The sequence below is a fragment of the Lissotriton vulgaris genome, chromosome 8 (genome assembly GCF_964263255.1).
Source record: "Lissotriton vulgaris chromosome 8, aLisVul1.2, whole genome shotgun sequence".
NCBI lineage: Eukaryota > Metazoa > Chordata > Amphibia > Caudata > Salamandridae > Lissotriton > Lissotriton vulgaris.
The window spans coordinates 869,731,484-869,747,471 of record NC_141696.1 but is presented as its reverse complement, the minus strand read 5'-3'; the positions used below and the strand labels follow the sequence as shown (position 1 = coordinate 869,747,471).

Genomic DNA, 15,988 nt, shown 5'->3' with positions numbered 1-15,988 from the left:
ACACTGTATTTGTAGCATTGCCTGGTAAGACATGAGTGTTTTGCTTTTCAACTGAAGCATCAAACTAGTCTAGATCTTATACAAATGTTTAGGAAAAGACACTTATAGTGATCCACAAGAACACTTTTGCACATTTAATTAGGAACACTCTTGAAATGGTATTTACGATTGCACGTCATCTGTCGAATTCTACGTAGGCCCTCATTAGAAGTCAGATGGAGTGGAATTACCTACTGGAATTCTGCTCCGTCTAATTCCAAATGGGTCAGCTTTTCCACACCCAGATCTTCCACATGGTAAAATCACATCAGACTTTGACTGCCGCACTAGCCAATCCTTGTTCCTCTTCCCTATTTTCCACCCCACCTCACTCCACACCTCACATCCCAGCAAGCGGTAAATCTATGCTTTAGACCCCACAGGGCTGGCATTTTTAAGTGTCTTCACATTTGTAGAAAAAAAACTGTCATATAGGGTAATTTCCCATCCAATAGGGTTTAACTTGTAATCACACAGTACCGGGGCACATATTCACATGGTAGTTGTAAAACTATATGCAATTATACCATGCCTGCACCATAGTGCAACTCAGAATAAAGGTCAAAATCAACAGCATGGCCGTGGCTCGGTTCTTTCTGACAAAGCACTTAACATACATAAATGAATGAAAAGCTAGTAAAACTGACTTATCCTACAAATTGCAGTTTCTTAAGCAATGGACATCACACTGAAATTATCTAGCAACTGAAACATTGCAAAGTTCAACTATTAAGAAATGACAATCAACTTATCAATGCCAGATTCTACTAAGGCAAGGAAAATGGGCTCCATTTAAAATATAGGCTCTTCAGTAAAAAGTGTTGGGCTGTTTAAGGAGTTTTTTCACATACCATCAAACTTCTTGTGTCTGGATACAAAAGTGGTGCGCACAAAATGACTGGTTTCTTCCACCATTTTTTCAAACTCGATCTTGCTCTGCTGGCTCAGCTTGTCCTCCATTTCCGTGGTGCAGCAGGTATATTCCTGGGGACAGATACGTAAATGTTCTCCTGTAACCATAAATAAAGAAAACATTATTATGGTTTAGAACCTTTCTATTTTCTTGTTTACCAAATTTATAGTGCAAAATCATCTTAAAATAATCCATGGCCCTGTATATAGAGATTTATAGACACTTAAGTGCACAAAAACTTCTCCAGGCACCACTCTGAGATCTTTGTTAACAAAATACGGTTCTGTAGATATTTAAACACATACAGATCTGTTTGCGAAGGCATTTTTAAGTACTTAAAGTAGCACTCCTCTAGTACGGTGTTATGAACTCATATATACCATAGAGAACTGGCCCCAAAACATCTAAAATGTGAAAAAATTGGAATAGTAAATAACAATTAGTAGCAATAGAAAGGACTATGACCTCTTTCCACTTATACTAATAGGAGGTTGGATATTTGAAAGTCGATTCACAAAGGCATGTAAAGTATTTAAAAGAGTACTCCTGTAATACTATTTGTTGTAATCATAAACAGTTTTATGAATTGGCCCAAATTACGACACCAAACATCTGCTTTAATGTCATATTTTTCCATAACATGTTTTTGTCTAGTGATGAACAAGAGAGAGAGATTGACGAGATGGACACAGAAAATGTTAGGAATACCTGTACGTTGGAGGTCAGTCACAAACTGTTTCCATGTCATTTCCCACTCTAGAAACAAAAACAGCTACTCCATATTCCTACAAATTATATATTGCTAACTTTCCATTAAATGTATTGGAATCAGTCAATAAAATAAATGTCAACTTTATTAGGGTTCTGATGTCTTATGGAAGGAGAAGCAGGTGCTTGAGCTGACATTCTGTAATACGGATATCCTTGGTGCACATTTAGCATTGGTACTATCACAAGAGGGCATTCCCTCATTTGCATGGGGGATGTGGTCCACGCAAGTAAGGAAAACACTTTGCCTATGCACCTGCGCCATATTATTTGCATGGGTACAGAGGCAAAGAGGCCGTCAGAAGGTACACTGACTGTGCATCACAAAGAGGTATTAACCTTTTCAATGCTCATGACGGTGCCGCTCCGTCGTGAGCCTCGGTTGAGCTGTGCTCACGACGGAGCGGTTCCGTCATGGCCCACACGGCGCGCCTGCACGGCGCGAATTCCGCGCTGCGCTGGACGTTCCATTGCGCTGGCGAGGCCATGACGTTACCGCTCCGTCATGAGCACAGCTCAACCGCGGCTCGTGACGGAGCGGCTCCGTCATGAGCATGCGAGCGCCGCTCTGCCTCCCCTCCCCCCTAGCGCTGGGGCGGAATTGCCGCCGCAGCGAAGGTGTTAAACCGTCAGTGCACCCCATGAGGATGCCTCACTGGTGGGGCCCAACTCAGAGGGTCCCATAGACCCCTGAGACATACCCCTGCAGGTTGGTGCAGTTTGCACCCGCTGTAGGAGGATCCTTGTTTCTATGAAATGCAGGCTGGTGCCACTTTCACAGTGAAAGGCAGAGTGGCTTCTTCAAGCAGGTGTTCCATCTGTCACTAATGCGCTTCCCTAAGGGTAGTGTGAGATCACTGCTGATCTGGAAGCAATGCATTTATCGTCACAGGACCCACTGTCCCTCCTTGCACCGGTGCGCCTGTTTGAAGGCACTCCGTGGCACAAACAGCAATTGTATGCTCAGTGCATAATGCTGTCCCTTGAGGTCATTTCCTAAGGATTGTATGGGCACTCGCAAGCCGCTGTACAATTTCCACTGCACCCACATCCTTTGATAATGGTAACTAAATCAGACCAATGCTTTGCATTACTTTTTGTTACACGAGCTTCAACGTTAAACCTGGGAAAATAACACCATTTGTGTGTTGTGGCAAATGAAATTGTGTAGATTAGTTTGTATTGCTAAGGCCAGCCCCTGAGATGTAAGGGCGAATGATCCACTCGATTTCGAATTCTAACTGAAATGAGCTACATGGAATCTTCTCAATGCTCATGAGTGGGCAGCAGATCAAACATTCCAGAGCAACCGGGCTGGATTAGACACTTTGCTATAGCGACTGGGAACTGTGCACCGGCTGGCTGTGAAAATTATATTTGCAAGGAATAACCAATGTAAAAATTACATTTTCACTAACTTTGTGCAAATATCATGTTTGCACCAGCTGTATGGTGCAAAATGTTACTTGTGAAAAAACTGCTAAACTTAGGCTTTGTACCTTTTTACAATCTTGCTCAAACAGTGCAATGGACATTTTTACAGACAAACCTAGGGCTGAATCATAAACTCTTTCTCCCGATATTAGCGCAGATCAGAAAAAGTGCATTTTAAGTGTCCATTTATTCACAAAGAGAAATAAATACGTGTGCTTATATTGCTCTGAGTTCGCTCAGTTTGCATCTAAATATATTTTGTGCTCAGGGGAAGCCAGCAGGCTGTTCAGTTTCACATGCCAGGCCTTCCCTCTCCTGGGACAGAGAGGTCCTCTCTGTTGTGAATCCCATACTCCATTGCTCATGAACTGTGCGAGGCTTGGAGTACAGATTAAATTACCATCCCTAACCTAGAGGTGGAAAATGGAGTAAAAATAAAGCTAGCTTTGTCTTGTGCAGGCAGTTTAAGGTTCTTACATATACGTGGGCTCCCATGGGTGATGTGGCTGTGTGGGGAATTCAGCTAATATCAACATACCCTCATTACAATGCCCACATGGCTCGTTAAAGCCAAAGCAAAAAGAAGAATAGAAAAGCCTAATATGCCCGGGGGGGCTGTTCTGTCACTGCATCTTTAATTTCTACCCAGCACTCCTTCAATTTCTCTCCAGCACTTCCACCTGTATGTTCCTCTCTAACATAATTGTAGAGCTGTTGACTTTGAAATTGTATTTGTATATTTTCGAGGGGCAAAACAGCCTCAACTTTCCAGTTTCTGCCCTCAGCTTTGTTAAGCAGGCCCAGTCCACTGAACAATTTCTTTACTCTTTGCTATCCTCACTTATTTATTAAAATATAATTCTCTATCTTTTATTGAACTGAGAAGGCCTACCAGCCTAAGATGCGAGTTGTTCGGTGGATGCTTGTTCTTTCCTTCTATTTCATCCTTAATTTTGTATTCCTGCCTCCCAATGCCAACTTTTTCAGCTTCTTTTCTCATATATATCCCCCCCCCCTTCCCCAGTAAGATCACAAAGCATATTAAACATAGGCAGACAAATTCACAACACTTGAGACAATTTGGAGAGGAAAGAACATACGGAAATCAAAAAGAATAAGAGCAGAGATGTGACTAATAATATATAAATTTCCCGGAAATCAGGTAGTCCCAATCCCAAAAGGATCTGATCAGACCCACTGAAGCCTTGTCTAGGTTTTCTCAAATTTCTTAACTGAACGAGGGCCATGAGCTTTAGCAACTGCTTGTTGCCATTCAAATATTTACCGTAATAATGCCCACCACTCCTTGACCGCCGTTGGATAGCAATCTATCCAAGCCAAGGCAATGTATTACCGGGCACTAACAATTGCTATTAATGAGCCAAGATATCTGTTGAATACCCCTTAATACCCCAAAAGAAGATCTTTTATTTCCAATCGCAGTTTGCACCCAAGCCACTCTGTTAGCAGTTGAGCGGCTCAGTTGAAGAGATTATCTTGCTTAACTATGAGCCTCTATTGAAAATTGTAGCCGCAAAATTGCAGATGTGGCATCGACTACCTCTTAGTATTCTGGGGTGTTGCAATATTATTAAGATGAATATATGGCCTAACTTTATTTACTTATTTTTTGCCATACCTCCCTGGGTCCCGGATTCCTTTTTTAAATGCTTGGAGAGAATTGAAGGCAGCGTTATCTGGGGGTATAAGAGAGCAGACACGCTATTGAGTTTCTTAAGCTTCAGTATAGACGAGGGATTTAATTTACCAGATTGTAGGTTATGTTGTTGTACTGCATTTGCTGGGAGCATACAGAGGCTTTTGTCAGGGATCAGGGCTGATATAACCATGCTAGGATATCAGCTAGCACTAGGTCCTGATAACAGATTCATACTCCACAAACTGACAGATCCTAACTACTTTAAAAGGGTTAGATTCAAGGTAGTCAAGGACATAGCCTGAATTAGGCAGCAAATTAGTTCCAGGTACTTGCTGCCAGCTTTACATATATACAGCCCAATAATCCTATATTTCCAGGTATTTTTCATGATAAGGCTGGAAAGGCATGGAAACAAAACGGGGTATATAATCTAGGGTATTTATATGACACTCAATGGCTTTGGACCTTTACCTCACTGCAGGAAGAGTACAGGCTTCCACAATATTTTTTTCAAGTATTTACTTATTTATTTATTTATTTATTTATTTATTTATTTATTTTGAAAAAAAATTTATTTGCATCAAATGGGCACACAAGACAAATCGAACATAAAACATTTCGATTTACAAAAGAAATAAAGAAATTTTCAATAACTACAGTAAGCAATTATAAAACATTGCATAGGCCATAGCAAATAAAAAGGTCATACAAACATAAGTTTTTTGAAGAAAATTATTAAGACATAAATAAACCCCAAATTCTATCAATTTTTCGTTTAGCCTGTAGACCCCTTGAATCAGCAATAGCAGTCTCCATATTATATGTTTCCTTAACTAGGCTCCACCATTCCAAAACTATTGGTGGTTTTTTTGAATCCAGGCTCTAGCAATAGTTAGTCTTGCACATGTAATTAGAATATTCAACAGATCTCTGAACGCAGTATTACCCCCACTGATGCCCACCAACACATCAGTATATGAAAATGAAATGGGTTGCTCAAGTCTATCAGCAATCACCTTAATTATTCCTTCCCAATATTCACTAAGGCATGGGCAAGAAAAAAACATGTGGGTAATATCCACGCCACTCAGGTCACATTTAGGGCATTTCGTGCGATCAGAATAGTTATTATTCGTTGCCCATTTAAGGATCCTCTCAGGAGTATGGTATAATTGACAAACAGTTTTAAACATTTGCAGTTTTAGACTAGAAGATTGAACAGATAAATTTAGACTTTTAAGAGATGTAGTAATTAGATCAGTTGGTACAGTCAAAGCCAATTTTCTATTCCATTTCTCTGTTAAATTTATGACATCGCTAATTCTGAGGTCAGAAAAAAGCTCGTATCCTAAGCTAATCATGGATTTGTCTACATCTCTATAAATACAATCCCATTACTCGGAGTCTAATACCATAGTGAGTTCTAGTTTCTTCACCAAAAAGTCTTTAATCTGATAACATTTAAACCTTGCCAGTTCGGATAAATTATAACAGTGTTTCATTTTATCAAATGCCATAAAACCCTGATGGTCATATAAATCTCCCAAAAATCTGATACCAGAATCTAAAAGTAATCGACAGGTTGGATCATGAAAAATTAAAGAAAAACCAGGATTGCCCCATAAAGGTGTTTTACAATGTAAAGGAGAAGTATTACATTTAACCATAATAGATCGCCAAATACTCACAGTATCACGTATAGTCTTGAATTTAACCCTTTTGAAGTAATTAGGGTCATTCAGCCTATAAAGAAACATATTAGCATCCGGTCCTAGTAGGAACCTATGAAAATACAAACATTTATCAATGACTGTCAAACTACGTAGCCGAATCAGAAACGCTGACCAATAATAGAATTTGAAGTCCGGAAGCGCCAATCCCCCTTGACTAAAGGGGAGTTTAAGTGATGATACAGCGCGTCGGGCTTTTTTATATCCCCATACAAAGCTGCTAATGATACCTTCTAATCTAAGAAAAAAAGAATTGTTAACCCGTAAGGGAATCGCTCGAAACAAATATAAAAACTTAGGCAAAATTTTCATTTTAATTGAATTTATTCGGCCAATCATGCTAGTTGGCAATTTATGCCATTTCTTAAGTTGCATAGCGGTCTCTTTTAATAAAGGTTTGTAGTTTAATGCTATAATAGAGTCAATATCAGAAGAGATTTTAACGCCTAGATAGGTTGTAGCGCAACACGTTCCAGAGATAGGGGCAGCTGACTGATAATTCATAACAACTTGAGTTTTTGTAGTATTAAGTCTGTAGCCAGAAACAGAACCGTATATACCTGCTTCTATTATAATGCCTTTCATGGTTTTAGAGACATCTGGGGAAAAAACTGCAATGTCGTCCGCGTATACAGTAATATCTAATTTATTTGAGCCATTAATAAAAGGACAAATTAAAGCTTGGCGTTGAAGTGCGATTAAAAAAGGTTCTATCCCTAAAGCAAAAAGCAGGGGTGATAAAGGGTACCCCTGTCTTGTCCCCCTTTTAATTGGAAACATAGTAGAGCATTTCCCCATATACGAGATCTTACCCATGGGGTTATCGTATATCGATTGAATCCATCGTAAAAGTTGACCATTGATGCCAAATGCCTGTAAAGCTGCCCACAAGAAACCCCACCCCACCCGGTCAAATGCTTTTTCTGCATCTAATAAGATCATACCGAGTGGGGCGGGTTTAGTCCGTGCAGCATCAAAGGCAGATATGGCCATATTGATATGCGCTGTAGTTCTCGCTTTGGAATAAAACCGTGTTGTTGGGGAGAAACAAGCTGGGACATGAGTGGCGCTAACCTAGTAGCCAATATTTTGGCAAAAATTTTTGCATCACTATTGATAAGTGAAATTGGCCTGTATGATCCTCTCTCTTGGGGTACCTTACCTTTTTTTAAAAAGAAAATAATTTGTGTTAAATTCCAAGATCTGGGTGCTTGTTGCCCTTTACCTATAGCACAAATCACGTCAGTAAATAATGGTATCAGTTCCTCAATACAGTGTTTATAAAGTTCCAAAGGAATAAGATCTTCCCCTACAGCTTTGCCCATCGCTAAAGATTTGATGGCATCCCTAATTTCTATTACTGTAATGTCGGCCGCTAGTTGAGCAGATTGTTCCGGCTTTAAGTTTTTAACTTTGTTTAGGTTTATATAATTATTAATGCTATCATCTGAGATAGCAGTTTCTGGTGTATATAAAACTTGATAGAAGGAAGCAAATTGTTGTAATATCGATTTTGAGTCACAAAATAATTGATTATTATCCCCTTTAATTTCTTTAACCATATTTTGAGATCGATCTTCAGCAACTTTATAAGCCAGTAGTTTACCAATTTTATCACCATTTTCATACTGATCTAGTTGATATTTTTTTAGTTTGTTAATACTTTTACCCCTAAGAAGATCTTTTAATGCAGCTTTAAGCTCAATTAGTTTGAAATTTAGTTCATCTAAGTTTAAAGCGCCATTACAGATAGCGTCAGATATTAGAAGTTCAATATCACGGATTTCAGTAAGCCTTCCCTCATTTAAATTTTGAAGTTCTTTATTTTGTCGCCAAATGTATTGTTGAGTGAATCCACGTATACTTGCTTTGCAATAATCCCATACTATCCAGGGTAAGCTGGATTGTATGTTTATATCAATAAACTCTTTTATATGCTCTTTAAGTTGAGTTACAAACACCATGTCAGAAAACAAATATCGAGGAAATGAGAAGAAACGAGGGGCAAACTCTTCAGTTGCTAGTACAAATGTTAAAGAAATCGGGTTATGGTCCGAGGTTACCCTTGGGTGTATAGCCATTGAACAATTACCAAGAATCAAGTCTGAAGCCCATATCATATCTATGCGTGAGCATACCTTATGCGCGGCAGAATAAAATGTGTAGCCAGCTATTTCAGGATTTAAACATCTCCATACATCTTTTAGGAGATGTATAGCTGCTAAATCCAAAATTGCAGCTCTAGTTTTCCTCATTCTCTGAAAAGAGTTTTTCCTAGTAATGTCCAAGTTGTAGTTCATTATACAATTAAAATCACCCAACACAATATATTCCCCCTCCCAACCAAATAATTCCATATTAATCTGATCAAAAATTATAGGCTTGTCTTGATTTGATGCATAAACTCCGCATATTGTATATTTACGGTTTTCTAGCTTTATCTGTGCTATCGCCCATCTGCCAGCTTTATCAGTTAATGTCTTGATTATCTCACATTTTAATCCTTTATGTTTTAAAATCGCTACCCCCCGAATTGAAGCGTTGAAGTCAGTGCAAACTAAAGTATCATATCCTAGTTGTTTAAGCAAGTGTTTATCTTTATAAGCAAAATGAGTTTCAGTAAGAACCACTATTTGAGGGTTATACATCCTAAGCTCCTCATATACAAGACGCCGCTTTATTTTATTATTTAAACCTGACACATTCCAGGTTAAGCATTTTATTAGATGCATTTCAAATTATGTATATCGCTATCTATATGACCTCTATAATAAATCATAACAGCCTTGTAATTCCTCTTAGTTTTTTTATCATTGTTGTGTCCTTTGATGCATTTTTTACCCCAAACCATTTCTTCCCCTTGCCCACCCCACACTCTGCTTATTTATTTATTTATAGAGTTTTATATAGCGCGGACGTGACCCTTGGGTATCAGAGCACTTTACAGTTACCTGAGGTAGGATTGGGATACAGTTGGTATAGCATAGCGTTTCACATTGACATGAGGTAGGTTTGAGATACATCTTGTATAGCAGCAATAACCTAAATATATATAATATTCCTTATACATGTCTATCTTCTCAGTTTCAAATAACAATTTTTGGACTGATTATAGTACAGGTGTAAGAGTATTTCTACACAAAAGGTTCCGATATGTCTTTTTCCGTGATTTCAACATCCAAAATCGAGACCCAGGTAGTACAGTACCGTAGAAGATTATTCTCAGCATAGCTGGTGACTTATCTTAACATGCTTTGTTGTTGTGTGTTAGTAACACCTATATCACTGTGTTGGCGATGAACAGATTTGCCTACGGAAGGAACTTGCTCATTAGGAAGATCTTTGCTTCCCTCTTCAATGTTGCCATGTTTGGAATTTTCCTAATGTTTGGTGGGAGTGCGTTCCAGATTCTCGGGGCTGCTCCGGAGAAAGCTCTGTTATATGAAAGATGGGCGGTTTCAGCAACAGCTCCCTGGCACTCCTGGCTGGTCTGCTTCCCCCTGACAGCTCAATTTTCTGGGCTAAGTACCTTGGTGTTTTGTAGTGGAGCGCTTTGTGGGTAATACATGCCAGTTTAAGTTGAATTCTGGCTTCGTATGGTAACCAGTTTAACGCTTTCAAGTGTGGGGAAATATGGCCATATTTCCTAGATCCGGAGATGAGTCTTGCGGCCGCATTAAGACATGCTTTTAGTGGTGCAGTGGAAATTTCGGGTAGACCTGCTAAAGTTGTACATTCATATTCAATCCTTGAGATTACTAAGGACTGGACTGCCAGTTTGAGGTCCGCCATAGTAATGAATGGTTTCACATTTTTAATATAGTTCAAGTGATACTGGGCCCTTTTTGCCATTGATTTGATGTGGGCTTTCATGTCTAGGTTCTTATCCAGCGTGATTCATAGTGATTTCGCTGAGGTGCAGTTTAGTGCTTTGATCAGTTTGGTCCATTCCTTCACTTCTGTGTGGTTCTTTGGTGGTGAAATTAATAGGAATTCCGTTTTTTGTGCATTTAGTTTCAGATGATTGCTAGTTAACCAGTGTAATGATACTTTTAAGGCCCCATTTATTAGCGTGATGTCTTCCAGGGACGCGATCTTGATGTGGATCTGAGTGTCATCCGTGTACATGTGGTAGGATATGTTTGCGTCACGGAGGATTTCTGTTAGGGGTTCGACATATAGGTTGAATAGTAATGGAGATCCTTGAGGGACTCCAATTGAATTCGGGCATGGTGGGGATAGTGTCTGGTTAACTGGGAATCTTTGAGTTCTGTTCTGAAGGAAGGATTCAAACCATTTCAGCACATTTCCAGATAGACCCATCCTGTCATGAAGCCTGGCTAGTACTTTTTCGTGATTTACTGTGTCAAATGCAGAAGACAGGTCAAGAAGGCCTAGTAGACATGTTTGATTGTGATCCAGGACCTGTAGCGCATCATCCACAATGTGTAGGATCGCTGTTTCCGTACAGTGGCCTGTTCTGAATCCCGATTGGCAGTCATCCAGTAGCTTGAAATTAGCGATGTGATGGCTCAGTTGATTTTGCACATATTTTTCAATTAGTTTGGCAAGTAATGGAATATTGGTTACTGGGCAAAAGTTGTTAGGTTCTGCCGGGTCCGCTGTAAGTTTTTTGATAATGGGGAGGACTTGACCTGTTTTTAGGCATTCTGGAAGGATCCCTTGAGATAGTGAGGCATTTATTATTTTTGTCCATATTGGCACGACGATGTGGCTGATACTTTTTAGGCATTTAGAGGGGAGTGGGTCATTGCAGTAGTTGTTAGGTTTGATATCAGAGAGAGTTTTGGCAATGGTATTCTGGTCATATAACTGGAAGGTTTCCCATTTTGCCTTGTTTTTCACCCTATCCTGATCGCTTGTCTTGGTAGCGATGTTCAGTGTGGGTGGTTGGCTGGGAAGGTTGTCGGCTGCCATCCTGAGCTCTCTTTCTAGCGTGTTGGCCTTGTCGGTGAAGAATGTTGCGAATTCCTCGCATCTCAGTTGGGTTTTAGTACTTTCTTGTGCAGATTTGGCCAACTTATTGGATTGATGCTTTAAGATCTCGAATAGTTTTTGCGGTCTGTTTTTTGCGTTGTTCCTTTTTGGAGTTAAGGATCTTTTTGTTGTACTCGTTATTGATTTTTCTGAGAGATTTCAGCTGGGAGTATGAAGGATGCTGTCTCCATTTTCTTTCTGCAAATATCAGTTTCCGCCTATCTTCATTCAGTGTCCCATTAAACCATGGGTTTTTATCTTTCTCTGTGACTCTTTTCAGTTTTAGTGGCATGGCGGAGTTGACAATATTCAACACTGATATAGTGTAGTAGTCTATTAGCTGGTTCACATTCAGCAAGTTTTTAGGAGGATTTAGGTCCTTCACACATCTTTCTACTAGTAGCTCAATATTAGGGTCTTTGGTGTCCCAAGTCCACTTTTTGAGTATGATAGGCTGCGTGGTCTTGTTTTTTATTCAAGGTTGGTATCAGGAAGGTTATGGCATGGTGATCCGACCAGTCACACGGAACAATTGAGTGTACAGTGATATCTTTGTTTCTCGAGATTATCCAGTCTCAAGTTGCCCCTTTCGAGTGTGTTGGCTGTGTGCAGGCTTGGGCAAGGTTTAGATCAGTTAAAAAGTCTTTAAATGCGTTGACCTGTCTGTCATTATTGTCGTCCTAGTGTAAATTAAAATCGCCCAAGAATATGTTGTTAGAATGAGTGTTAGAGTTAGCCGTGATGATCTCCATTATCTGGTCTATAAAAGTAGTAATATTGCCTGGTGGGTGGTAAAGCGCATGCAGGTTGCACCTCTGATTGTCTGCAGATCTTATGCTGAGATTGAGGTATTCACAGGATTCAAGTGGGTCGGATAGTATTTGGCTGACCTCTATACCCGAACGGTGACTGCATGCCTTACCGCCTCCTGTCTTTTTTAGTCTGTCTAATCTCACAATGTTATAATGAGGGGGCACCAGTAGATCCCTGAAAGGGGAAGAGGATTCCGTAAGCCATGTTTCTGTTAGGATTGCCACATTAACCACATGCGCGCTGCTCTTATTCTGCTGCTGTGCTTGCTTTTTAAAAAACCCATTGTTCATGACGAGCTGGGCTCGTCATCAGTGTTTGAGGAGGCTACACCATGACGAGCCCAGCTCGTCATCAGCCTCGAAGGGGTTAATTTCCTGGTTAATGATGAGGGCAGCGATGTCTGAGGCATGTTTTGTTGCGGACCGACAGTTGAGCAGTAGGCATATCAGAGGTTTCCTTGAGCTACTAGGGCTCAGCTCTTGAGAGTTAGCGGTTAGCTTGACTTGTTGTAGGTTGGTAAGGTTGGGTTTCCTCTTCTTAGGCCAGGATGTTCAGGATCAATTGGGACTGTTCGAATTTCCTCACCTCTGCTGCTCTCTTTAGACTCATATGACTGGAGTAGGGTTAAGGTTTCATCTTCCATTAAGTATTTAAGATTTCTGTCTGGTCGAATATGCCTATTTGATAATGGCATGTCTGTGTCACTGCTGTTTCCTTGTGAATTATGCCCACAATTCTGGATGTGCTCGACTTTGGAGTGAGTGCTTACAGATATTTCGAGCATTTTTTCCATAGCTTGCAGTGTGCTTAGAATGTCCTGCGACAACTTGCCCACTTGTGTTTTTAGATCTTCGATTTCTCCAATTTCTCTCTGACTCTGGGGTGACATATTAGGAGAACGCATCTGCCTATTTCGGGATTTGCTGTTTGTGTCCCCGTATATTAGATCTGTGATTTTTCCCGAGTTCCTTATTCTGTCATTAGTTTTGTTGTCTGTGCCTCCTCCATGTGCAATGTGATCTGCACTTGCTGTGTCCTGACATCTTGATACCAAGCTCTGGGGATACGAGTTTTGTAATGTCATAGATCCAATGTGTGCTGTTGTAGATGGGGTTTGAAAGGGGTGATATCTTCCATATCGGTATTTCTGGATGGCGGTTCCCTTTAAAAGGCCTATGTGTGGAAGAGGTCAAATCATGATGGAGAGGCGTTGGTTCTTCCCCTTGTGACGGCCTCTGGGCGGTATTAGCATTTAATATAGATTTTTCTGTTGTCTCTGTATCTTTTCTGTTCAATGTACCTCCTGTCAAGGTTGTGTTTCCTGGTAGCATTGTATGTTGTGGTTCTTGAGGGTCTCTTGGTGGTAGTATTGGTGTTGTATAGGGTAGCTGCTTGTGTGGTCCGGTGTTGTTGATACCTTGAGTTATCTACACACACTTTTAAGTTTGAAAACAGGTTGTCGAACTTTTCTAGTTCGTTGTTGGCTGCTTGTATAAGCACAATTCCGTTCTTGTAAATAGTTATGCATAGATCTGCTCTTAGTCTTGGTGACTGTATGATCACTAATTTTGTGCCATGTGGGGTATTGCTTATAGTTTTTATGTCGATCATCTTCGTAATGATATTGCGCCATTTAGCCGTTTTTCTGGTAAAAAATATCATGTAATTTACAATAATGCCTTTGTCTAGATTAAATGAGGGGTCAGAGATCAGCGTGTCCGGGTTTTTTTTCATTAGATTGTGTTTTAATTTTTTCGCTGCATTCTTGGATAGTTCAGCTGGGTATTTTATGACGTGAGCGTTTATGCCTGCTGATTTTAAATTGCTTCCGGACATATTTGCTGAATGTTTTAACATCCCTTAGATGTCACTGTCTGTCTCCGGCTAAGCCCAGGGCTTTTCCAGTGGTGTTTGCTTTCTTTTGTGCCTTAGGTTTGTGATCGTTTGGGAGTTTACCTTAATTAGCATAGAATTTAGCATAGGATTTAATTCTAGAACATTTGGTTAGGGCGTATGTCAAAAGTACTATTCAATATATTTTCTCAGACTAATCCTCATTTCCATTCATTAGAGCCATATAGAGTCATTCCAACATGGCCGCCGTCTTAGTTGTCAAAGCTCATGTGATATCTGAGTGCCCTTTACTATTTCCATGCATAGTCCTCTTTCACTTGCCATTTCCTGGTAGCTTCCAGTTTGGAGATAGATTAGATGTTTTCAGAGGGGGCAATCTTCTACTCGAGATGGCCGGGGTAATAAGGCATGGATACGGAGGCAGCTGTGTTAATCGACATGGAAAGGGGGACTAATGTTTTTGTTTGTCTTGAATCACATCACTGCAGGTCTGTTTAGTCAGCAGAGGCCGCCATTTTAAAGTCAGGCAGGCTGTGCCTTGACTTCCCATCTCGATGTGTGTGAATTAGCCACCTTTTAATATCTTTGTACCTTTAGTGATCCAGGAAGGCCATGTTGCAGTGCAGTGTTGACTAGCAGGGGGGCGATGCTGTTTTGTGGAACCCAGCGTGTTCTGTGAGGCCTCTGACCGGGGGAACAGCATCTTAGGGGTCTCAGGGCAATCCACTCCACAGTCAAGCAGAGCAGCCAGGCATCACGGCCCCGGGAGCTCCATGCCGCAGAGTAGTGCAGTCTCAGTTGCACTGTTATAATCCACTCCGCAGTCCAGCAGAGGATCGCAGTCTCTGGAGCTCCGGCCAGTTCGGATCTGCACCTCTGCTAAACAGCGCGGCCAGTCAAGCTCCGCTAAACAGCGTGGCAAGTCAAGCAGAGTAGCCAGGCATTGCGGCCCCGGGAGCTCCGTCCCGCAGAGTAGTGCAGTCTCGGTTGCACTGTTATAATCCACTCCGCAGTCCAGCAGAGGATTGTGGTCCCGGAAGCTACGGCTAGTCCGGATCTGCACCTCTGCTAAACAGCGCGGCCTCAGGTGTACAGCGCCGCACCCTGGCAGGCACCGACCAGTCGGGTTGCAGCGTGTCCTCTGTTGCCTCAGATGGGACGAACAGGGGTCTCCGGTCGCAAACATCCATCGCAATCAGAGTCCTTCACCGCCACAGGTTTTGAAGATGTTGTTGCAGTCCCGTAGCAATCCTGCATGCAGTGTGGATCCTGACGCCGTTACAGGTCCGAGGCGGTGAGGCAGGAGAGTCAAAAACGCGCTGGAATTGCTCTTCTTGGGGGTAAGCTGATTAACTTTCAATATGGTAGTGTTGCTGAAGCTAGTCGGGAGGCAGGCGGATGGATTGCCAAAGGCTGGCTGGTTACAAGGGAGGGATTACTTACTGTGTGGCTGGAAATCGACTATTGACCATGAACCACCTAAATCATCATCTGCTTATACTCGACAACTGGTGCATTAATTTTTCTCATATTGTAAGTACACTTCACTTGTTCTTCCCTTGATTTTAACTTGCCTTTCCTTCATTCCTTACTTATTGACAATGTACAAATGGCATTTCACTCCAAGTAAGTACACAGATATATGATAACACCGAAGACAGCAACCCACATATTGCTATAGCAATATATTTTGTCAGAAATTATTCTTTCTACAGTGAGAAGGCAATGAAGGATTTAATTAGTGCTTATGTTATGTGGGAAGCAAATGTGAAAGCTATT

General features: G+C 41.0%; 1 protein-coding gene across 2 annotated transcripts in view; it reads right to left on the bottom strand.

Moving 5' to 3' along the window:
- Positions 1–15,988, bottom strand: part of GPC6 (glypican 6) — a 3,590,060-nt gene that overhangs the window by 2,810,937 nt on the left and 763,135 nt on the right. For both annotated transcript variants that reach the window (XM_086934794.1, XM_086934795.1), the window contains exon 2: positions 891–1,049. In XM_086934794.1, coding sequence (XP_086790920.1) covers positions 891–1,049 — 159 coding nt within the window. The remainder of the gene's footprint in view (positions 1–890; positions 1,050–15,988) is intronic.